The following is a 24,326-nucleotide window of genomic DNA, read 5'->3' as shown; positions in this document are numbered from 1 at the left end:
CTTATTAACTGTGCTTAGTTTGGCAAATTGGTTCCTTTTATACTGGATTAATTATTATACATGTCAGTAACAACATACTTGAAAGGTTAAAATACTTGGGCTGAGTCTGATAATCTGGCAGGAATTGGTTCCACAGCTGGAGACCGCTTATTAATAAATCTGTGCATGGCTGCAATTGTAGTCATCACTCCGAAGCCTGAAGAAAGAAGCAACTTTCTAGCCCGTGCAAGACTCAACCTGGTGACAGCCACAGATTTCCAACGTGCTTTGCCAAGAAGGTAACTATCACTGTCACCATTTCTACCTCACAGGTAGAGGAAGGGAGGCACAAGGATGCAGTGTCCCAAGGTGCTGATACAAACAGAGTGAGGCAGAGAACTTAGGTTTCTGATTACTGTTTTTCGGCCACTGGTTCACAGTGAGATCTACGTTTCTGCTGCTTCACCAGTGGCTAGCAGCCATCAGCGTAGCACTGAAGGCACCATTGTCAATGCATTTGCATTAGCCTGTTCTGCTCTGTAGGCTGGCCACAGCGTCCATACCAATGGCAGCGTCCTTGGGCTGCCTTGGTCAGGCTCCAGCATAGCACACCATGGTAGTCACGTCTGGAAAGGCATGGATCAGAGGGACTAAATCCTCCTCTAACAGGGAGGAGTGCTGCATCTTGGTCATTCAATGAGGCATCCAATGTTGCACAGGGAGTCCTACTACCTGCAACTCAGGACTGGAAACCATGCAAGTTACATGTGTGTGTGTCAGTGAGTCTCGGACTCAGGCTCCATACAGTGATGTAGACTTTAAAATGAGAGGTTGAGAAGTACACAAGGTGAGTATTTAAGTTAAGGTTGCCTGTTCTAACCTATGTTTCTTCTCCCTTGTTCTAGAAGAGGCACTAGTTTAAACTTGCTTGTATCAGTTTTGATTTGGACCCTAATAAATTTACAATATATTTTTTACCTGTGAAAGCATTTTAAACTCTATTTCCATTGGATTATTTTCATTAATTGGTAACCAGACGCACAGAGACAGGCAGAAACTTCTACTACAATTCTGTGTCTTCTGAATTTGTCCTGTCTTGAACTGTTGGCCCTGATCCTGCAGCAAGCTTCCCTGTGCTCCTCACACTTTATTAGGGTTTAGGGCATCACTTTATTAGGGTTCAAGTCTTCCATGGCAAATCAACTTCAAGGGACTGGACGTTATTTAGGTATTTACTTATTCACACAATCCCATAACTGGCAATTTTTTCTTACGTTCTCCACACAAGATCTCCTAGGAAAATCAGGGTGAAGTGCTGTGTAGCATGAACTGCAACAGTCTACTGCAGAGGGGGCCAACCCTGCATAGCGTGGACATCAGACTGGAATTCAGGGATCATTCCCCAAAGCCTAAAAATCTACTTAGATTTCTCGGTCATGTTTTCTTCCTTGTGTGGATTTTGGGACTCCCACCTCTCCCATCACTGTGCTCAAAATTATCCTGTTTGTGTGGGTCTTTCCAAGGACGGAACATACTTGGGAATAAGATGCAGAGATGGAAGAAGAGATGAAGGCTGGAAGCAAGGGCTTCTCATGCAGCATGCCTGTATGACTAGTCTGGACTGATCAACAAAACTGTCTGTAGGATGCTGTTTATTCTGATTCTTCATCTGAAAGATGGGAGTTCCCTGTGCCCCCCACTCAATTTACCAGTTCCCAGTGGGCAAATCAATTCTGGTGACCAGACACAAGAGGACATACTACAGGACAGTTTTTGTGCTGCGTCAGGTAACAGGAGCACATGTTTTGGGGTCAGGTGATAAAGGCCATCCTCTGTGTTGCATCACCTGATTTCATACTGGAAGATGTGTCCACAGCGCCTCAGTGTTCAATGAGGTTTAAAATAGGGTGGCTTTGCTCCGCTGTTGCCCCTTCCTCCAGGCACTGTCCAGAGGGTCCTGCTCCACCGTTTGAGCTTCATTTCTGCAGAGTTTAGGAAACACCGCCTCAGCACTGCAACACATCCCTACAGCTACGCACTGCGATACGTCCCCAAAAGGAGTTGTTTAAATAGCTGTTAAAAATAGACCCATCACCAGCACCTGGTTTTGATGGGATTTGTGGGTATTGGAGTCCTGCAGGTGCACAAAAGTCGCATTTTCAGCCTCCTTTTTTTGAAACACGAGCATTAGGGACCTATTAAAGATATTTTTAACAGAAAAAGAAACACACTTATATACGCGAGTCCAGGTGAGCGCTGGCTGTGGGCCCCGCCACGAAGCACCAACCACCCTGCGAAAACTGGAAGCCACTGGGGGCGGCGGGGGGCCGCGGCGGGAAGGCGGGGGCCGGGGTTGGGGCCTGCGGCGGGGCTGGGCGACGAGGAGGGGATTGAGGCCGACCAGTGACAGCGCCGCCCTCCTCGCCGGGGATCGCACCCGGCCCGCCGGCTGAGGCGCCCCGCTCCCGCTGGGGCGAGGCGAGGCGGGGCGGGGAGAAGCGGGGAGCGCAGCCCGCCCCCCATCCCTCCCTCCCGCCCGCCTCCGGGCGGCCGGACGCGGCGCTGCGTCTCCTCGGAGCCGAGCCGAGCAGTCCCCGCGGCGGCCTTCACCTTCCTCTCCTTCCCGGCGGCGGGGCTGGGGGCGCGGCCGAGGCCGAGGCCTGCCCGCGGCGGGAGGAAATGGAGGCGGCGGCGGCGGCAGGGCCGGGCGGCGGCAGCAGGGGCTGAGCGGGGGCGGGGAGGCGCCGCCGTTGCCGCCGCCGCCCGCAGCCGGGCGGGGGGGGATGCAGCAGCAGCCGCAGCCGGGGCCGCCTGAGCGGGCCGGCCGCGCCGCCGAGTGAGGCGGGCCCCCGGCAGGAGCGGCGCCCCGCCGCGGGGGGCCGAAGCTGCGGGGAGCGACGCTGGAGGGCCGGTAAGCCGGGGAGGGGGTGCTGCGAGGGAGGCCCGGTACCCCTGGGCGGGGCCGGGCCGGGGCTGCGGGGGGAGGCCTGGCGGCCGGCAGCTCCGGGAAGAGGCTTCTCCGGCCGGTCGGGTGGGGAAGCCAGCGGGCGCTGCGGGCGTCTGTTTCTACCTGCCGGCGGTGAGGGGAAGCCCGCCCTGCTTCCTGCTCGGGAACGGGAAAAGTTTACGCCTGTTTAGCCCAGTCGGTGCGCCCGGAGCCCGGCTCGTGGGCTGTGGGTGAGCTTTGCCTCGGCTCATCCCGTGCCGGTCAGACCACGGCCGCGTCCCGTCTTCCTGGCGGGGACCCCTCTGTTTTTATCCCCCCCTTGGGCAGCGAACGGAGCCCCCGGGAAGCCCCGGTGCTGGGGAAAGAGCTGCCGTTCCCAGCTGTGAAGACCGTGGGGTGCCTGTGGAGTTGGAGCCGGTGTCTGTCAACCAGGGCGCGGGTGTGCTGGGTGGGGAGGCAGGGTCCCGTTCGTGCCCGGTCTGGGGCCGTGGGGCTGGCGCACGCTGAGCCTGCCCCGGGCGGAGGTGTTGCAGGGGCTGCTGCTCCGGTGGTTGGTTTTCTTCCTGCTGACAGGTGAATTGTGCGTGCTCAGGGAGGACTCTGCTCTCCAGCGGTGGCAGAGGCGATAGGCCTGTTAGTGCCGTCGGGGTGGAGGAAAGCCTTAGGAAGTAGGCAGCTTTCAGAAATGCCCGTTATAATGTACGTTGTAACATTCAGCAGCACCACGCGACTTACCAAAGGAGTGTGTCATAGTTTTTAGTCCAAAATTTTTTTAAAAAGTGTAAGAAATTGTCCGGATCTCTTAACTTTAAGGTAACACAAAGGAGGCCTTAATGAAAATGGATTAGGTATCCCAGCTAACTGTTGTTTGGCCTTCGTTACCAGTTCCATTTCAAATTACATCATTAGTCATGTGCTGATGGGCAAGCAGTTGGTAGTTCGAGACTACCGGTGTGCCGCTGTCATTCACGATGCGTGCAGGGACTATCCTGCCAAGGTGCCCCTATCCAAACAGCATAAGCTGCAAAGCAGGGGCCATGCACTGAGTTTTAATGTTGTTTAAATCTTCTACGCTTTGTCCTGTCGTTCACATGAAGAACAGCAGTCTTCCACAAAGCGCGGGTGGTTTTTCCAGGTAACACATTACTTGCAGGCCATGGGTCAAGCCTGCCATGCTTTGTATCCTGATTTTTTGTTCGTGTTTGTGTGTGTGTTTGTCATCCCATTTTTGCTCATGCAAAACTGGCATCTGGCTGATCTGAGGGTTATGTGACCGTGTGTCTTTGGGGTAAGTAGTCCAGGGAGGGAAGGACAGAGGAATGGATGGAGAGAGGGATTTGGGGGATCTTGTGCTCCTAAAAAGCATAGAATTGCAATAAGAGGGAGAAGAAGCAACCTGAAAAATCCCTGCATATTTCAATGTGAGAAAACGGACTAAACCTTCAACAGCTTTCTTGTTTTTTCTACTTGTAAAGAAAAAATGCTTTAGGCAAGAAGTAAAAGACACATTTGGAAGCTATTAAAGAGAAAAAACAGAAGTTAGTACATGTATTCACTAGAAAATAAGTAACAGGAGAGGTGACAGAGATGCAGTAAGATTGGAGATACAACAGGAAGTGCAACTTCCTTATGTGAAAACAATAAAAATATTAAAAGAAGCTAGAGAAAGGGAAACGACATAAAGATGTTATCTTAAAAACATTACTGGTCATTGCATTTAAGTGAGCATAATAGTTGAGTTACTCCTGTATATAATTTTGAACAGTCCTGCTTCTTGAGATAGGTAATGAGCTGCTGATACAGATGTAGTTTTGTTTAGGATGCTAGAAGTGAGTAAAAGTGCCAGCCATTGTAATTACGTTATGATAAATCCTCTGACAAGACTCTTGCATCAATGAGTATGGTTGCAGAACTGCTGTGCGCATAAAAAGAGAAGTAGACAAAACTGGTTAATATTATCCTCTCTGCTTCAACGTATTGAAGGGTAATCGTGGTGGTTGTTAGGGATGTGATTGCAACTCTGTCCCCTTTCTGGTCTCAGAGTCCAGTCCTTGAGGTAAGTAGTGTACCGCTCATAGGTGTCTTTGGCTGAAATGTTGTTCTCTTGTCCCTACAGCACGGGATCTGACAGCAGGGTCCTGTGTGCACTAACTGTTTTTCAGGTCAGAGCATATGGGAACTGCTTTCCCCATGTCATTTAACACAACTTCTTAGAAATCCAATACATAAATTACATTAGGGGATATAGATCAATAATCCTTACTGAATGGTGTGCATCCATCACCATTATAAAAGCGGGCAGACTAGCAGGGATGCTGTGAATGTTGGAGGCCATTTCTATCATTCTTGATGTAGAACAAATGTACTGGGTTAGACAGAAGGGTCTGGTCCAGACCATTTGTCATGTCTCTGAAAAGCCTGCAGTTGATGGTTAGAAAGAGGTTTTCCTCCTGCAGAATCTTCTCTGCAAACTTCTGTCAGTCTGCTGCCTTGAAGACAGGTTAAAATTGCATTTTAAATGTTGAATGGTTCTCACGGTTTTAGCAGAGTAAAAAAAGTAAAAATATCGTTGCTATGTTTTGTGTCCTGACATCTATTTTGCACTTTTCTCATTTGTGGCAGTTGGAAAGTTTTCCAAATTATTGTGATGTCTGAAAGCAAAGGTGATAAATTTCAGTGTTCTAAATGGGAGATGGTGGATGTTGTGGCAGACTGAAAAATGAGGACCTTTGAGACCTGGTGGTTTTCAGCATGAATCTTAGGGCAAGTTTTGCACTAGTGCAGTGGTAGGATGAGAGTAACTTTTGAACTACTTAGCTGGAAAGAGGTCAGTGTTCTAGAATTCACACCGTATTATTTGCCCTTCCTGGCCAACAGTTTTCGTTGTTGAAGAATAACGTGTCTTGGACATTGCATGCTCAGTTGGCAGCTAGGGAATTGCAGCAGAAAATGGGAGATGACAAATACCATCTTTATGGAGGTCACAGCACCTGTAATTGTCCAGAAGACAGTTGATGCATCTCTTTACCTAAATGCCATGTTTTTAGGGGAAGTACTTAAAAATGAAATCATAAAAGAAGGAAAAAAGGGACCTCTCAGAAGCCAAACTAAAAATACTGCACTGAGAAAATAAAAATAGGCCTGAACACTGCCATCCTAGCTAAAAATTATGAATTCTGTTTTTTTAATTGGAGATACTCTGTTCTTTTCCTCCTCTCACCCATTTCACATACATCCTTAGGGTCGCAAATCTGTTTTGAACTGCTTGTCTGCCTGCACAGGCTTTCGACACGCCCTGAAGACTTTCACTTCTGTCAGCTACAGTGAGAAACCTTCCTGGAAACATTTGCATTGCTGGAAGGCAAAAGCTGGTTGGAAAAGGGATCAGCACCTGTAGCAGTAGTACTGATGTTGCAGGTGGACATGCTGAAACAACATCAAAACCAGGCTCACTTTGGTTGTTGAAGCTTTGTGGGAACAAAAAAGGTGGAACGCTGGTATATGACTGAAAAACTTAATACAAAGTTTGCTTAGAAGTATTAACTAGCATGTTTTTAGCATCTTAGCTGGGAATGGGGGCATCTCTGTTATTCCCTGGCAATTCACTAAGTGGCTGTATAGAAAGTGTGATCACAAACCATGCGGATGTGACTCTCATTGAAGTTGCATGTGGCTACTTTAGGAGTGAGTTTGATCCTATTGCTAGCTATGTGGGTGTTTTTGGTTTTTTGTTCTTCCTGAGGCTACAAGCACAAACCTCTCCGGATTGTTAGGAGAATCTCATTGTATGAGATTTTGTGTTATATCCTCTTTGGTTAAGTGTTCTGAAGTTATGTTATATGAATCCTCAAAAGGAAGCATTCGCTTACATTTGAACTTGCCAGCACCTGAGTTCAGGCCCTCAGGTGTCTTATCTCTCCAGCAACAACTGAGACAATGGCGCTTTATTTTTGCAAGATAAATATTCAAGCCTGAGGAGTCTCAGGTTTTGGTAGGTAGGCAGTGATGTTTGCTGTTAGGTTTTTGTTGGTGGTGTGTGGTTTTGATTTTTTTTTTTAAGTTATGGAAGCTTAAATTTTGCAGTGGGGCTTTCACAGATACTCGGTGTCAGCCCCAGTGCTTCCCTGGGTGCACTGCCCATCAGAAGCTGGAAATTCAGCAAAAGATGTAGCTTAAAATTATACATTTCTCTTAATGGCTAGGGACTTAAATCTTTTTTGTAATTGGTTTCCTTATATTGCATCTTAACTTTTAACCATAAAAAATAATTTATTAGGATTACAGTTTCCAAAATCAAACTAAGAAGTGCTCAGAGCACTCCAGCAAACTTAGAAACTGCAAGGAAGGGCAGACACCATGTGTTTGTAATATTGTGCAGTATCCTCATCCTCACTCTGCTTGGATTCAGTCACTACCTGTGGTTTCTTTGCACATTAAATCTGCCGTCTCAATTGTTTGGGTAACCCTTCCTGCCCTCCTGGGGAAGTCCTATCTTTAAGGCTTACCTGCAAGGATGCAGCTACAGGTAGTAGGCACTGCTGCAAGGAAACCTTGTTTACTATTTATGTGGATAGTGCTTAGCATGATGGAAATAAAAAAAATCTTCCAGAACCTATGGTTGATGCTTTGCTGGCAATAAAAGTGACAAGATAAAAAGAGACATTAATGTATTTAGATATTATGTCAGGTTAAGCTTAGTGTTCTGGCTCAGTAGTGTCCAGCCTGTAATTCATGTAGGCTAGGCAGGGGAGGAGTACATGTTTTATGTCATGAGCTGACTTGGGATAATTAAGAATACTGTTAGTGTTATAGCTTGGTTGATCTGCTGACTAGCTACCACCGAGAGGGCAGCTTTCTTCATTCTCCCTTCTTTTCCTACAGTGAGCCGTCTTGCAAAGTTAAATCAAAAAATAAACTACACTTTAAACAAACTGGGGGGTTTGCTGGTCTGTCTCCCTGAGCAGTCAGGCAGACAGTGCTATTGCCAGCACAAGGAGGGGACTGGGAATGTGTATGTGGGGGTGAAGGAGGAGTGAAGCCTCTCTTTGATAGCAGCCGACGGTTACGTTGCCTCAGCCTTAACATTGGTTAAAAAAAACAGCCAAAAGGACAAAAAGAAGTGAAATCTACTGCTATGTTTTATGACACACATACATATAAGAGTTTTGTCATTTTGGTTCTGGAAAGTATTTTTCTAAACGGTAACAAAAATAATTAATGTGTCAATCTTTCCTCTGTCAAACAGGAAGCAACAACTTTATATGGCTCATGTCTGACAACATGCACCACCAGTGGCTGCTGCTAGCTGCATGCTTTTGGGTGATATTCATGTTCATGGTTGCTAGCAAGTTTATCACATTGACTTTTAAAGACCCAGATGGTAAGTTCAACTTTAATGTTTGATGTGAAACAGAAAATTGAATAGTGCTTCACACAAATACTCTTCCTGTGCAGAGTAGTTCTCGGCATGTTACCACTTCTTCAGTAGGATTGAGAACAGAACAACTACGTTCCTAGAAGTAACAGTGCTGGTATTCAGTTTCTGCTTTTCTTGGTAGAAGTCTGCAAAACTAATATCGTGCCTTTTTTGTTTGCGGTTAAGAGCAGAGGGGATCGTGTTTGGCAGTACTGTCTTGTGAGGTCCGCTTTTTCAAACACGCTCAGTTTCAGTGTCTTGATCTACTAGGAGCAGAAGTCACGTGCAAAACAACGGAGCACAATTACCTGTTTAAAGACAAAGGATATTCACAAGGAATTAAAGGGTTCATTTCACATGATACTAGTTTCTGTCCTCTTGTGACTGCTTGTCCTGTGGCCGCAGTATTATGTAAAACTTGTGGAAAGTTTTATTTCATTTGCAATGCACTCAGCCTAGCCACCTCCGCCCTGCTTCTTGCATTCAGTTTTATCCTCTGCTGTTTGACTGAGAAACAGCTTATAGGCTTTTGCTTAGCTTAAGTAGCCCAGATGGTATTAAGCTGATGAGGAATTTAAGCCATTTGATGGCCCCACACAGCATGTTACAGTTTTCTGTCTGCTGAGGAGCTACTGTTACAAAAGCATCCTACAGAGAGTTTAGGGTGAAGGTGATGACATGACTTACAGTCCTAAGAGATCTGTATTTCCACATCTTCCTAAGATACGCGAAAAATGTGTAACTTCTGAAGAGCTGACATCACTAGTGCCATTTGTTTCAGTGACTTGATAGTGGATAAATATATTAGGTGTATCTTTTTAAATAGCATACCTTTATGTGAATATTTATTCAGCAAGTCTTACAGATGAGAACTGTAGGCTAACTTAGCTTTCCTTGGTCCCAGCTGGTTTTGAGCCCTAGTACATCAGCAGATAAGCTGGTCTTATGTTAGGTAGTTAAATCTTCCAGTATTTCATTCTATGCCAACTCTTGTTTCCCAGCTCAGGTATTCTTTGAGTGGTTCTTTACATCAGAATTTGTCAGGAGGATTAAAATGTAGTTTAAAAAAAAATTACTAGAGTACACCCTTTGCATTTACTTGCTTTTTATTATGTTGGCTTGCCAATTTTTTTCTTTCTGGTTTTTTTTTTTGTCTATGCTGAATCTTCCTTCCCCTTTGAATAGTTCTCTGAGCAGAAAGTTGTATAATTTCTTAAGCTCCAGTCCTGCAAAGGCATGACTGTGGTTAAGTGTATGTATGTGTTGGAGATACCAGTGTTTGTACTGGGACTAATGAAGGGAAGTAATTTGAATATACCAACAGAATTTTGGAGACAGTCCTAACAGGATGGCCAATCCTGGAGGAACTCTTCTAGACTTAACAAAATATGGCTTGTCAGAAATTTTCCTTATTTGGATGTGTCTACTTAGCAGCTAGAACAAAACCAGCAGATGCTCAATGAATCAATGTTCTTTTGTTTAAGCCTTTTACTGATGTCTAGGGTGCATGAGCAATAGGAACTTCTTAATGAGAAGGAGCAAGTTTCTGTCGATCATCTCTAGTAGCATCTGCAGGCATGCTTTTACCCAGGGATAATGAAGGATACTTTAACTGCTCTTTCACTGAGTCAGATTACTTTGATTTTACAAAAGGATACTGTGAAGTAAGTCTGTGCACAACAATATTTACTGTAGCTGATTGCTTGGATGCTTACGTTGTTTTCAGTTTTAACTTGCTTTTCCACGCGTGCCCTTTGTTAAAATCCAGTGTAGGCAGAGTAGAGTACTCCCTTAAGAAAAGGACATAGGCACTACACACATTTTCTCGACCATAAAACAGTAAGCCACTGTGGATGCAGACGAAGAAAGATTATTCATAGAAGAAACTATATGAAGGGGAAAGTAGTCCAATGTGGATGGAAATAAATTTTCAGGGAGAAATCATGTTCTTTTTGCTTTCTGGTTAGAGAAAGCTGCTTCAAATTATTTTTGGTCTTTCCGCACCATGTAAAGTAAAGCTACAGTCTTGTGTTATTTTTCAGTTTTCTTCTAGCATACCAATTGCAAAAGATGCAGAGGGTTCTTCCCTTACCTATTTTAATTTGGTCTCAAACTATTAGCTGCCCAAAAATCATTAAAAACCAAGAGTATCAGCTGAGTTTGTTCTTTCGTCGTGGCAGTCTCTAAGGAAGGCCATCAGTCCAGTAATAAAGGAAGAGCGGATCTTGCATTTATTGCTGGTTAGAGGTGTTTACTTAGAGCACCAAAGAAATAAAAGGTGGTCCTTAATGGCACTTCTATTCTGGTAATGTCTCAGAGTTTACAACAGAAGAAACCTATCTACTAATATGAGGGGAGGGAGAAACCTGACAGATTAAGCTTTTTATTTGGACATGCTTTGGGAAGTTTATTGAAAAATAAAAATCTCATACTGTCAAGTCCATATAGTTACACTCAATTGTCTACCAATCATGATACTTGAATTTATGATTTCCATGACTCTGCACAGTTTGTTTAAAAAAGACCAAAATAAAAGATAATGGACATGTTTCTTTGATAAAACTCAACTGAAGTTGCATCCAAAATTCCCATACAATACGTCCTTTAAAATGTTCATAGTCTGTCTCCTGTCTTGTCTAGTACCTTCCCATTTGGAAACAAATCCTAATGTTTTGTAAGCTTAATACAGAAAGTGACGTTCAGTTGTGTTAGTTGTAAAGCAGAAATAGTTGCCTTCCCCTCCCATTCTGTAATGCTCTTATCTCTCTTCCTTCCTTAGGCTATGGTGCCAAGCAAGAGCCATTGATACTGACAGCTGTGACAAAAGTGGAGGAGGTGCATGTGCCAAAGGAAAAACATTGGCCTGAAGAATTCCAGGTGCATACTGTTGAGATAAGGGTTACATGTATTAAAGAGTGAGAGAAAATAAGAGATTAAGTAAGGGCTTCCTGTTGTTAAAAGGAATTGCTACACAGGAATTATTTATTCAGCCTGTTCTATTTAGATAGAGCCAACAGAATTAATTTTAGCTTCACAAAGCTAGTTTGTTACGGTAACCTGCTGTCTTATTTCATGTGAATGATTCAACTTAATGTGTTTCCATTTCTAGGAGAAAATCATTACAGTACTCCTTTATCAAGTCAGGACAGTCATTTTTGCTAGCCTTTTTAATATAATGGCCCAGTTTTGGATTACTGGTATTCTGCCTTGCCGTAGCCATCAGGTTCGTGGTTCTTGAGGGCAAGCCTGTGTCTTGTTTATTCTCTTAGTTCTCTGCCCAGTCTCTCTGGTTTTTTTATCAGTCTCCATTTCTTTTTCATGTTTTGGGCTCTTTGTGCTTCGCATCTCAGCATTTTTCCAAAGTAGAACATGAACACAATAGTATTCAATACCAGTTGATCCTTTAGATGCATATTTCTGTGCTTTCAGCGATAAAGCAGAACAAATGTGGTGCCTGCTAATATACAGGGAAAGTCTGAAAATCCCTAATGCAAGTGTAAATTTGAGACTAGTTGCACGGTGGACTAAGGCCAATTTTTTTTTTTCCATTGGTTAGATAAGTCACCTTACGTTTAGAGTATTTTTGTGATGCAGCATGGAAGGTAGGCTTCTGTATAAACATGACACTTTTTGTTTTCATATGTAAAAAACCTGAAATTTAAGTTATCCTCAAAATACTTGGGCGAAACACTTTGTTCCGTGGAAGGCTGGCAGATCTGTGTAGTGAGTTTTAATATCTTCCTTTACGTGTATGGAAAAGGATAATAAGGTTTCTGGATCTAAAACTATTCCCTTTTGACTTCCCGACAGCATGAAACACAGAACAATAATATTAATCCTGGTTGTATGCAAAAGGAATTGTTTTGACAGATAAGCAATCTGTCAGGCTGTTCAGATTACATTATGACCAGGGGATATTGGAGAAGAGTAACAAACAGAAAAAGCAGAATGAGATTTTTTTTTTCCTTATGGAGGATTGGGACAAAAAGTAAAATCATTCCTTTTTCATGTGTAGCTTGGACACTGTACCTAAAATCATAGAATCACAGAATGGTTTGGGTTGGAAGGGACATTTGAAGATCATCTAGCTCAATCCCCTGCCTTGGGCAGGGACATCTTTCACTAGATCAGGTTGCTAAAAGCCCTGTCCAACCTGACTTTGAACACTTCCAATGATGGGGCATTGACAGCTTCTCTGGGCAACCTGTTCCAGTGCCTCACCACCCTCATAGTAAAGAATTTCTTCTGTATATCTAATCTAAACCTACCCTCTTTTAGTTTAAAACCGTTCCCCCTTGTCCTGTCATTACAGACCCTGGTAAAGTCTTTCTCTGTCTTTCTTATAAGCCCCCTGTAAGCATTGAAAGGCCACAATAAGGTCTCCCCGGAGCCTTCCCTTCTCCAGGCTGAACAACCCCAACTTTCTCAGCCTTTCCTCACAGGAGAGGTGCTCCAGCCCTCTGATCATTTTTGTGACCCTCCTCTAGACCCGCTCCAACAGGTCCGTGTCTTTCCTATGCTGAGGGCTCCAGAGCTGGACGCAGTACTCCAGGTGGGGTCTCACCAGAGCAGAGTAGAGGGGCAGAATCACCTCCCTCGACCTGCTGGCCACACTTCTTGTTATGTAGCCCAGGATACAGTTGGCCTTCTGGGCTGCAAGTGCACACTGCTGGCTCATGTCCAGCTTTTCATGCACCAGTACCCCCAAGTCCTTCTCTGCAGGGCTGCTCTCAATCAGTACATCCCCTAGTCTGTATTGATACTGGGGATTGCCAACTATGTAAATCAATTAGCGGAAGGGGGAAGATTTGTCAGTAGAAATTTAAAATTTCCCATCACCTGTTAATCAGACAAGCTCCTTTTTCTTCTCTCCCCACTAATTTTGAGACAGAGTTGGTCGTGGTTCCTGTCTTAGTCTCAGAAAAATGAGACATATCAAACAGTTCATCCATTTTTGGGGAGAGGAGTCTTGCCTACTTCTCTCACTTGCCACAGGAAGCGCTGATACTCATTGTGTGAATTTTTGTCGACTTTGCTGGAGCTTGGATAAATGGAAACACTGAATGCCTACAAGTGCTAGAAAACAACACAGAACTTTTATCCTAAATTCTTCTTTCCCAGCCAGATGGATCAATATCCCTAAGCCCCATCCTCTCAGAGATTAAAGCTTAATTTCTGTTGAAATTCCTGTCCCGGCCCCTCAGAAGCTTTCTTACTTGCTGTTGAAGCTTTGTGGGAGTTCCAATATTTGGTCAAGGCATATTGTATCCGCACAGATAAGACCCTGCTGCTCTGCAGCAGACTTAAATTGTTGTATGGAAAAGCTCTTACTACTGTGCTACTGTTAACTACTACGTAATGACTTAAGACTCAAACCAATGTGTACAGCAGCAGCACAGGAAGGAAACTGTGTGCTACTTCTTTAGTTAATACATAGCAATGTTTTAATCGTGAATCTGGGAGTCGTTAGAATGCACAGTTTGGGGATTTTTATACTTTAGAATTTGATCTGAAAACTAAATTCTTGCACTTTTTTTTTTTTCTTTCCCCTCTGCATTTCATAAAGCCAACTGGAAAAGCTTTTTCTGGAAATCTGATCCGCCAACCCCTGGTTCATATGGAAAGACTTGAGCTTCTCAGGAATGTCTGCAGAGACACTGCATTGAGAAATCTCTCTCACACTGCAGTTTCCAAATTCGTCTTGGACCGAATATTTGTGTGTGACAAGCACAAGATCCTGTTTTGTCAGACGCCAAAAGTGGGCAACACTCAGTGGAAAAAAGTCTTGATCGTTTTAAATGGTATCTACTCTGCTGTGGGTGTGTGGATTTCTTTGAGGAGGAGGAAAGAACAGAATTGGTCCAACTGGGACAACACAAAAATGGATTCTTTCTGCTTTTCTGTGCACTGATACTTAATTTCAGCCTTTCGTTCTTGACAGTTGCTTCTAGTCCTTTCAAAACATCTCTTTTAAAGAAAATACACCTGTTCTTTCTGTGCAAATAAGCGTTGTTATTACTTGGCTCAAAAGTGATTTGAGTCATGAAAGAGTACCCATATGCATGTGGCAGGTAGATTTGTTATCTTTGAAGGAGTGGCACTAATTTCTAGAATTTGAAACAAGTAAATTACAAGGTATCACAATTCCCTAAGAAACAATAATATAAAATTTCTGACTTGAGGCCAGTGACTTTTAACTAGGGGTTTTTAGCCATGAAGAAAGCTAGTTAAAACTTGGAAGCTGCTGTTGGTCTGTACTGCTGAAATCTTGTGTATGTGCTATTAGCGAGCCATCATAGGAGTTACGAAGATTCTGAGGTGCTTAAGGCAATAGTTTGGTCAACAAAGGTATGTTATAGAAGACTGTAAAAGAAGGAGTAAAGGGACTAGTGTGTTTGAATAACGATCTACAGGGTGAACGCTGCCTGTCTATATGTAGCCTACCATCCTCTTCTAGTAGCCTGGTATGCCAATAAAAATAACTCATTTCCTCAGGGTTTTCTATTGTACCACTACCTGCACACATAACCTTAACTTGATAGTATTTAACATAACACACCTTTGTGTTTGACATGAGACCCTCCTGTCTGTGCACCAGGGCTGTGAATTTGCTACATATAGTCAGGTCGGTTGAGGTCCTCCTGTGGTTTTGCAGGTGGCATAGCTCACCAAGATGTGGGCAAAACCTGAACGTTGTAAACCCAGCTTTCTTGTTAGAAGCACCCTGCAAACAGTCAGCTCTGCACTTGTGTTTTTATGTTTTCTTTACCTTGTGTGAGCTAGTTTGCACACCCGGAAGGAAACAGTCACAAATTGGCAAAGGAACTGTGTCCCTCAGCAAAACTTTTGTAGCAAGGAGTATGTCTTTAAAAACTTTAATGTTAGTTTGAACTTTGATACATGGATGGGAGCTGAAAATCTGGGAAAGATATGCATGCACATAGGTATGGGCATGTGTCTTAAATACCTATGAAAGCTACCCTCCGAGAAAGTACTAAATATGAAACTATATGAGTGTGCTAGAAGTACCTGCTCTTACCAGACCTTAACAGAGATAACGTGCAAAGAATAGCTCAGGACAGGCAGGGGTGTGTTGGCTGTGTTGAGTGGAGGATAACTCATGTCTTAACAGCAGGGAACCTTTCACCTTGAGTTTCCTAGTTCTGGCATGTTGGATAATGATAGAAAATTGTTGCCATGTAAACACTGGTCTCTTCTGCCTTGAGCTGCCAGTGTACTAGTATCTGCTGATGAAGACTACCGCTGCAGTTGACCTAACTTTCTCCTCTTTGGGTAGTTTTAGCAGGCAGGACTGATACTTGAGGGGGAATACTTTACGTCCAAATACTTAAGTGGTGTTTGGAGGTTCAGGGTGGAGAAGTGCAGCTGTGGCACTGTGGGGGATCTAACTCTGCTACTGCTTGTACCGAATCTCTGCTCTGGATGAATGCAAGGTTTCAGTTTCTGAGGCTGTCTAATCTGACATCTCATCTGTTGTCCATATGTAATTCACCTAGAGTACCAAAAAATATAATCAGGAAACTGAAATTAATAAAATACAACCACCACCACCCCCAAAAAAAAACCAACCTAGAAAACTGAGAAGCTGAGTGGTGTGGATTATTCACTGCAGTTCTGGAACAGAGAAGGCCGCAGAGGCTTTCACCTAAAGAGCTTGTTTTGTAGCACCCTGTTCTTGTTGCAGGTTGGTACTCTGAAATGATGCTGTTGTGTGAAGGCTTACTCCTAAAGTCTAAGGGGACCACATGAGATATTTCTCAAGGTCATAAAAACTTCCAGGATCAGGATCTTAAAATAAATGCATCAGAATTTAGTGACATTATTTTTCTTGTCAGCTTATGTGCTTGCAAAAATGAATATCTGGAGGCTTTCTATTGTTAATTTTAGTGCTTTTTAATCTGTGTAGTATTGTATGATTGGAATTTTTGTTTCAGCACAGCATAGTCATTAAAATAACTTCATGGATCCTGACAGCAAAGTGCTTTTGTGTTGAAGCCGTTCCAAAAGCAGCCCACAGCATTTATTTTTTGTTGGTGTTAGAAACTCAGCCAAAAAGCTGGTTTCTTCTTTGGAGTTAATCCTCAGTCTTCCTCCATTTGTATGCGTGGGCAGAGGGAAAGAGAATGGGGACACTGAGGTTGGGGAGTTATAGGCTTAGACATAATTGCTGGTGCAATTTGCATAATGTGCTTTTCTGAGTGTTTTGAGGCCATTTGGTCTTGGACCTTGATGTCACATACCCTAAAGAATTTTAACAGTTTTCAGCTTCGCAGTCAGAATCTCTCATCACTTAACAGTTTTAAACATAGTAACTGTAAATGCTAAAAATACAGAAAAGAGAAAGATAAAACAAAAAGCTGTCAGCCAAAGGCACACATGCTTGCTTGTGCTCACTTTTTTTTCCCCCCTTGAATGATTCACTCGCTCTCTCTTTTTGACTTGTCTAGGAGCGTTTTCTTCAATAGAAGAGATCCCAGAAAATATTGTACATGACCATGAGAAGAATGGCCTTCCACGCTTGTCCTCCTTCAGTGACTCTGAAATTAAAAAACGGTAAGAAGTGGCTTCTCAGGGGTGTGGGAGGGGTTTGGAGTCAGTGGTGTTATCAACAATCAAGTTGAAGTCTACATCTGGAATTGAGGACAAGGGGGTTTCTGCTCCAGCACTTGTATTATGGCACTATTCTGCTATCCTCACAGATGTCGCTGTGACTACCTCCCTGCTGACTTTGAAGGAGAACACCAGTGTAATTGGTGATACAGTTAGGTGAGCCAACCAGCTCCCTCTGGATATAGGGTTTCTGTAGTTCAGCGCATACCTGGTTGTTACATAGTTGACCTTCAGAAGGGAAGGTTTAGTTGGAAGGTCCACCCTGATGCCTTCTATTGTAAATCTTAACTGCCTAAGCGTAAGATTGTCATTACAGGCAGATTTACTTATTGGGATTGAGCTGGGTAAGTTTAAAACAGTGCTCCTTAGCCTGAGAGTATTGTCCGTTCAGCTGAACCACTTTATCTTCCTGTTTGGGTGCTTCTGGTTCTTCTCAGAGCAGAAAAAAATACTTCTCTGCAGTAGAGCCTTCTAAATTACTTTGGCTAGATTTTTGACTGTGTCTGCTCTCATCTCTACTAGAGCCCATGCCATATATAATCCCTGTAAGGGGTGGCAGCATGGAGAGAACAGGACATAAGATGACAGCGGACACTTGTAAGCTTGTGCTTGCGTGGTTTTTGTGTGTATTAAGCCATTCTGAAGAGTCAGCCCCTTATACATGTGGTGTCAGCTGTCAGTAGAGCTCAGTCCAAGGTTTGTTGTATTCAGCGGTACAAATACACTTATCACAGCCTGTGGAAATGGTGTCACTTGATTGTGTTGATAGTGTGCAAGAGAAAATACTGTCACCACGTTCTTGAGAACGTGGATCCATTCTCCCTCACTGTGAACAGCCCTGTGTAGAAAGTAACTGTTCACCTGGGTGATGAGCCATAGCTAGGGTATTTGAAGCTGAATGCCATTATGATTTGGGTTGTCGCAGTCAGCCCACCACAGCAGTTGTGCTGGAGATGCATAACATGGGTTTGGTTGGGAATTCTGAAACACATTATCAGAGAGAGGGATGGTGTGGATCTGTTCATCTGGTTTGCTGACCTCTAGCCCTGCCTGGTTAGGAGTAGGTCAGGAGAACCTGAAGGCTGATCCAAGTGCCTGTTGAGGCTGGAAAGAGTCCATCCACTTACTTCAGTGAGGATTGGGCTCTAAATCTCCTTTCTCAGCTATTTACTGAAATAAACTTTGTTTTCAATTTACTCTTCCTACAGATAATCTCTGACTACAGAATATTACAGTTCAGTGGTATCACAACAAAATGTGAAATTCTGTTGAAAACTGTGGTCTCATGAAGATAATGTTCTCGGCCATTATTGAAAGCATGACAAAACATCAAATAAAATACCAGAATTATTTTTTTTTTTTACTTAAGCAGTGATTTGTCTAACTACCTGCCAGTGAAAAATGCAGCCCTCTGTATACATGTAGCTGCACCAAGCCACTTTTTCTATGCCTTTGTGTATTTTGCTGCTTGAGCTTGATCACATGGCATTAAAAATATCTTTGACTCAGAGCTTTCAGCGTCTTATCAGCATCTTTCGTCTCCTGTTTATATGGATTGAGATAAACTAAGCTCCTCCGGTTTGAATAAAATGTGAAAACTAGGATGAACTATTTCCACTTTGTACTGTATACAAAAACTGTTAGTAAAAAGACAGGAATTGTATTTCTAGTCCTATTGATTGTAATATTGATAGACTGTGCAAGTGGTGTAAGATTCGTATTGCTGTGTCTGTGGTCAGAGTTTATGTACATTTTGTAAGTCTTTGCTAAACGCACTTTAAACACTTTGCTGAACTCTTTCCTTAATTATTTAATTTCTTATTTTTTTTTCCTTCCTCTGTTTAGACTGAATTTATACTTCAAGTTTTTTATTGTTAGAGATCCATTTGAAAGACTTATTTCTGCATTTAAAGACAAGTTTGTGCACAATCCTCGGTTTGAACCTTGGTACCGGCATGAAATCGCTCCTGGCATCATTCGTAAATATAGAAAGAATCGCACAGAGACCAAAGGGCTGCAGTTTGAGGATTTTGTGCGCTACCTGGGTGACCCTAACCATCGATGGCTGGATGTTCAGTTTGGTGACCACATCATTCATTGGGTAACATACGTGGAACTTTGCGCCCCCTGTGAAATCACATATAGTGTGATCGGACACCATGAAACCCTGGAGGACGATGCTCCGTATATCTTGAAAGCAGCCGGCATAGACCATCTGGTATCGTACCCCACAATTCCACCAGGCATAACGGTGTACAACAAAACAAAAGTAGAGCGGTATTTTTCGGGAATTAGCAAGAGAGACATAAGACGCCTCTATGCGCGGTTTGAAGGCGATTTTAAACTTTTTGGTTATCGGGAGCCAGATTTCTTGCTTAACTGACACCTAGGATAAGCTCTGAAGAAGTGTCTCATGGATTAATCTAAACCTGCGTGAATACCAGCTGCAACACTGACAGAGCTGAGAATGACCATTTGTTTTCTAGCTTTTTGATGTTGCTCCATTTTTCAGTGAAATATTTGTCATATATGAACAAGTAGGGGCTTATAGTTGTTGTTTACTGACCATGTTTTCAGTATGTGACATTGCAATCTGTTAGGAATGAAGTCTCTGTTATCCGAAATACAGAATTCCACTTCTTCCCTCTTCCCTCCAGGAAAAAAGAGGGCGATCGAATGGGCTATGGTCTTCCCCTCCCTCTCCCAGACAGAATGCCATTTTTAAAATGTTGTGAAGTATTTATAAAGATGGCAATTTCACTGTAGGTTAACTCTGACATGTGGGTGAACTTGATGATTCATGCTCATGAGAAAGGCATGTAGTCTCCCATGAGCTTTGAAAATGAGAGGCCAGTACAGGACTAAAAATGGATTAAATGCTTGACAAGTAAAATTATCTAGGTTCTGTTAATAATAATATTATTATATTATATTATAATATATTATAATATAATAATAATACTGCTATAATAACAGTAATGCTGATCTAATCCCATTTTTGTTTGTCACAAAATGAACCTAATTAGACAGAAGTTTTAGAGGTGTTAAAAAAGGGACTGGTTCCAGAGCCCAGTTGTCTTTGTATTTTTGTCAGGTGTTTACTGTACTTACTATTGAGCCTCATAATTCTACTTTTGATTTTCAAAATGTTATTTAACTCCTGGCTGTGTAAGTTATCTGAGAACACCAGATGCAAATGGAGCATAGAAGAAACATGAAACTGCTAGGGAAATTTTAAGGAAAATTAATTTAAAATGAAGTATTAATTGTATTTGCAGGAGCACATATAGAAGTCACGTGATGCTCTCTAAATATCACACAATTTAACTTGTTTTGTCTTCTAACAGTTAAGATTAATAAAGAAGCCACAAAAGCGGCACGTCATATAAAAAAGCTGCTAGAGTTACTTGGATTAACGATCTACCTTTTTCTTATATCCAGCCTTGCTCAATGATCAGTACCTCAGAGAACAGAAAATTTACTCCCCTCTGAAAATTCATCTCCCTACTGCTAAAGGAGACAGGATGAATCCCTGATTTTTCCAGTGATTCACTGCTATGGTGTCCCGACTCAAAAATGCCCAACATTTGTGTTAGCAATGGGGTGAGTTGGCAACTTGTCAGGAGTTTGAATGTCACTTAAATTTGTGTACCCATTTTATGCATTAAAAAAGAAAACCAGGACTGAATGGATGCAGCCATCGTATTTGCCTGTGCTTGCATTGTGTCTCATAAAGAGCAGTCTCTTGTTTGAGTTCACCAGCAATAAAAAATCAGTGCGCTGCCACCTCATCCCGCAGGCCATGGGAGAGAGACACCACGTATCTGACATACAGGACTTGCTCTGTCACAGTAAGCATGTGAACTGTATTTTTTTAAATCTTAGTCCTAAAAGATTAATTTTCGGATCAGCATAATGTTGCTGGCTAGAAATGCTAATGATGGCCAGTGCTATGGAATCTGCTCTTAAATCCAGCCACAGTATGTTTTTGATAGCTTCCTGTATCAACACAAGGAAGCATCTTGCACTTGTGAAAAAGGAAGGCTGTGCCAAGCTGACATGTGCTGCTACCCACAAAAAGGAAGCCCTGTGGTAGCTGGAAATGATTTCAGAAAGATCTCAACAGACTAATTGAAATAAGGGAGAATCATTAACTGGGCATCGTTAGCAAGGGAATAGTCCAAGGTGGCAAAGCTGGAAGGTGGGATTTTTTCTTTTTTTTCTTTTTTTTTTTAAAAACGACGATTACAGTACCCTAACTTGCTAGTTCTTAACCAATGATAAAAAGATGTTAACAGCTCCAGGTTTTTCTGTGGTTTTCTTAATATGGGAACTTAGCAAAATGTACTGTTAAACGCATTTTGGAGCTAATGAGCTGATGGATTACCTCTCTGCCGATTTAAAATGTAACAGTGAGTAATGTATAGTGAATTCAGGCCTTAAAGTTTAATTCTAATAAAGATAAAGTAGAATTGTTTTCCTCTGAAAGCATATGCTACTGATCACACAGAACACCAATGTATGTTTTTATTTTTCTTGGTAAATTACTTACTGTATTGATTTCTTAAAAAATTGCCAGGTGGAAAGTGCTACGTAAATATTGAGTGACAATATTTTTTTCTAATAGCTTTCTCTGCATTGAGTTCTCTCGGCCATCTGACAGCAAATGTGGACAGAGCTATGGACTGACACTGGCAGAGGTGTGTACTGCTCTCCCAGCTCCGTGCTCCCACGCTTTTCAGGCTGGGACTGGAACACTCATTACCATTTCTTCAATTCAAACACAAAGTTTCTTTTTTCAATTATACCCTCCTGAGCTATATTTTCTTCCTAGAAGTGTGGTTTTTTTTCCTCACATGGCTGAAGTAATGATGGCGCGATTTTGGCATGACTCTTGCAGAAACTTGGATAACACGAAAGCCCTTGGTGAGGTACGGTAGGGTTCTCCTTATCTCGGTCCGGTGCAGGTAGGGTGGCCAGAGCATACTGTGTCAGGGAGGAGGCTCTTGCCCTGCTAGTTATGACTAATTAAATGCTTGTGTTTTGTTTTAGCTTAATTGTACTCTATACAAGGCTTTTACAAGTTTAGTCCCAGTGGCATGCATGAACGTCGCTTGGCTGTTCGGATGTCATTTGCATACCGCTTTCAAACTGCAGGTGATATTTATGTCATATTTTGGGAACTGCTGGCCCAGATTGTAACTTCTCTTTTCTTGTTGTTGTTACAGCTTCAGAAAACAAACTCGCATCTTTGCTTTGTGCATATCTGTTTCTTTTTGTTGTCTCTCCTCAGCAGCTTTTGAATCCTCTGGCCCATTTTAACCACATTTTACAGAGGAAAGTCAAGCTCTTGGGGATAGTGAGTTGCAGTAATCTTCTTGAAAATAGGAGAGGAAACGTTCTTTGTACATCAGAGGGTCCATGCTGTATGTTTGTTAGCTTTAGGGAAAGTACAGACGGGAAACTGAGTTTTACTGCTTCTGCTCATCGGGGGGCTCCTTGTTTCTCATGGACTCCCTTCCCTAGTGCTCCGAGTCTGGACTCTGATCTCAGCTAACAAAGACAAAAATCACGAATTAAAATGTATTCCATGGGTCTGTTACCTTCATGTTCCTTATAAAATTAAGGACACTTCTAGAGGTAGCTGATATGGGGGGGGGGGGTGGGGGTGGGTGTTGAGGTATTGGGTTTTTTTATCTTCTTCCTTGTGGTGAAAATGGATCCAGAATTCACTTGCTTGTGAACCAACTTTAAGGGCAATGCCTGTCCCCTTTTCTTTTAACTTCAGCACACAGTGCATTATCACCGGTGTGCTTTCTGATCACGTGCCATGAAGATGTTTTTCTGTAGTTAAAATGTATGTGCGATTTTTTTTTTTATTTTGGGAACCGTTCCTTAAAAGAAGTAGCAATTCAAAAGTGGCCTGAAAATACGTATTTTTCACAGATAAGCATGTTGTTTTCCTATTTGTGTTTAGATGCTGCCTCAGTTTGTACTGAGGGTAACAGCCCCCTGCTGCTACGACTTGTCTCTGTCCTCAGATCAAGGAAGCCATCAGACAGCTCTGGCTTTTGTGTAACGTTACTTTTTCCTTGAGGTGTTAATAACTTTCTTGGCTGGGAAAGCCACCTTTGATCTTATCTGTGCTCCAGAAAGTTTGCTGAGAAAAGAGTGATTATATAGGGATTGCTTAAGCTTATGTTCTCAGATGAAAAAGGATGTCTCATCAGTGTATCTGCCTGTATCTGATATCCCTTAATTGACAGAGAGAGGGTGAATGATCTTTCTGCTTAATGGCCTCATCGTGATTTACGCTAAGCCCCCATCCTGTTATTACGGCAATGTGAAGGGACCTGGAAGGAGGTGTAAATTCAACGTGTGCTTATTTTAAATGTGAGGGTGTAAAGGAAACTTGACGCAGGAGTTGGGCCCTGAAGATTTATTATGGCTAATTGCTCGTTACATGTCATCTGCAGAGGCTGGTGCAGTTCCTTTGTGGCCTGTGCTTGAGAAGATTTATGCAAGGTGGAAAGAGGCTTGTGGGTGGTGGAAAATTCCCTTTCAGCCTAAGTTATCTGTGCGTGTTCCTGGGCCACTGCCGTGGGGAAGGTTTTGGAAGGAAATGATCCTATTAGCAGCAAAGCCTGCAGTGCTTGGGCTGGCGAGCGCAGAGTGCCTCCCTCCTGGAGGAGGAGTTCAGCACACGCTGATGTGTGCAGCTGACTTTGGTGCTCCCTTGTATAAATCTCTATTTTTTGAGCTTTTAATGCAGCTGTGCGCAGCTGAGCTGTCGTCTTGCTTTCCTGCGTGTGGCAGTAGCCTAAGGTGCTTCATCTCATTGCCACCAGAGCAGCTTTGAAAGGCCTGCAGCCTGTTTTGCTATGCAGTAGGAGACGTTTCCCTTATGAAGCGAGCAGCATTGGGCCTGCAGCCATGCAGCTGGTGGCAACAGGCTGGTGAAAGCACAGAAAAGGTGCTGTTCAGGGCTAGCTACTGTAAAATCATCATTTTTCCCTTTCAATCCAGGTAGGAGTGAAAGGGAAAAAAGATGTGTGTTTGCTTTGAGTCATAAAAAGGAACCGCGCTGATAGAAATTCCAGACTGGTAAACTCAGGCAAGGCAACGTCTGGGAGAGCAACGCTGGAAAAAAGCCACGGTCAGTCGCTTTAAAGGCCCCAGAGATGCTGGACTCCACGTTGAAAGAAAGTTGCTGAAGCTTTATGGGAGGTGTTAGAGGAGCAAGCGTGCTCCCCCCTATGGTGTATGTGCATGCCAGAGGAGCAGCTGCTGGTGGGACAGCAGGCACATGGCAGGCTGAAAGCATGAAGCATCTGCTGCGGGTGTCTGTTTGAA

The 24,326-nt window shown here is 43.1% G+C and overlaps 1 protein-coding gene across 1 annotated transcript; it reads left to right on the top strand.

Moving 5' to 3' along the window:
- The first annotated feature begins 2,802 nt into the window (after nucleotides 1–2,802).
- On the top strand, nucleotides 2,803–21,450 carry CHST10 (carbohydrate sulfotransferase 10). The gene is made up of 6 exons (XM_076359569.1): nucleotides 2,803–2,890; nucleotides 8,172–8,306; nucleotides 11,122–11,219; nucleotides 13,909–14,143; nucleotides 16,811–16,916; nucleotides 18,819–21,450. Exons 2-6 carry the CDS (start codon nucleotides 8,195–8,197, stop codon nucleotides 19,354–19,356), a joined length of 1,089 nt encoding a protein of 362 aa, XP_076215684.1. The 5' UTR covers nucleotides 2,803–2,890; nucleotides 8,172–8,194; the 3' UTR covers nucleotides 19,357–21,450.
- The last annotated feature ends 2,876 nt before the right edge of the window (nucleotides 21,451–24,326 follow it).

This window comes from Aptenodytes patagonicus, chromosome 1, assembly GCF_965638725.1.
Source record: "Aptenodytes patagonicus chromosome 1, bAptPat1.pri.cur, whole genome shotgun sequence".
Taxonomy (NCBI): Eukaryota; Metazoa; Chordata; class Aves; order Sphenisciformes; family Spheniscidae; genus Aptenodytes; species Aptenodytes patagonicus.
Note: the sequence above shows the minus strand (reverse complement) of the source record. Positions and strands in the feature narration are given on the sequence as shown.

Excerpts from the sequence above, each read along its gene's own strand:
- CHST10 (XM_076359569.1), top strand. The coding sequence starts at position 8,195 with ATGTCTGACAACATGCACCACCAGTGGCTGCTGCTAGCTGCATGCTTT. Across the intron at positions 11,220-13,908 it reads ATTGGCCTGAAGAATTCCAG|CCAACTGGAAAAGCTTTTTC; the intron begins GTGCATACTGTT and ends CATTTCATAAAG. Across the intron at positions 16,917-18,818 it reads GACTCTGAAATTAAAAAACG|ACTGAATTTATACTTCAAGT; the intron begins GTAAGAAGTGGC and ends TCCTCTGTTTAG.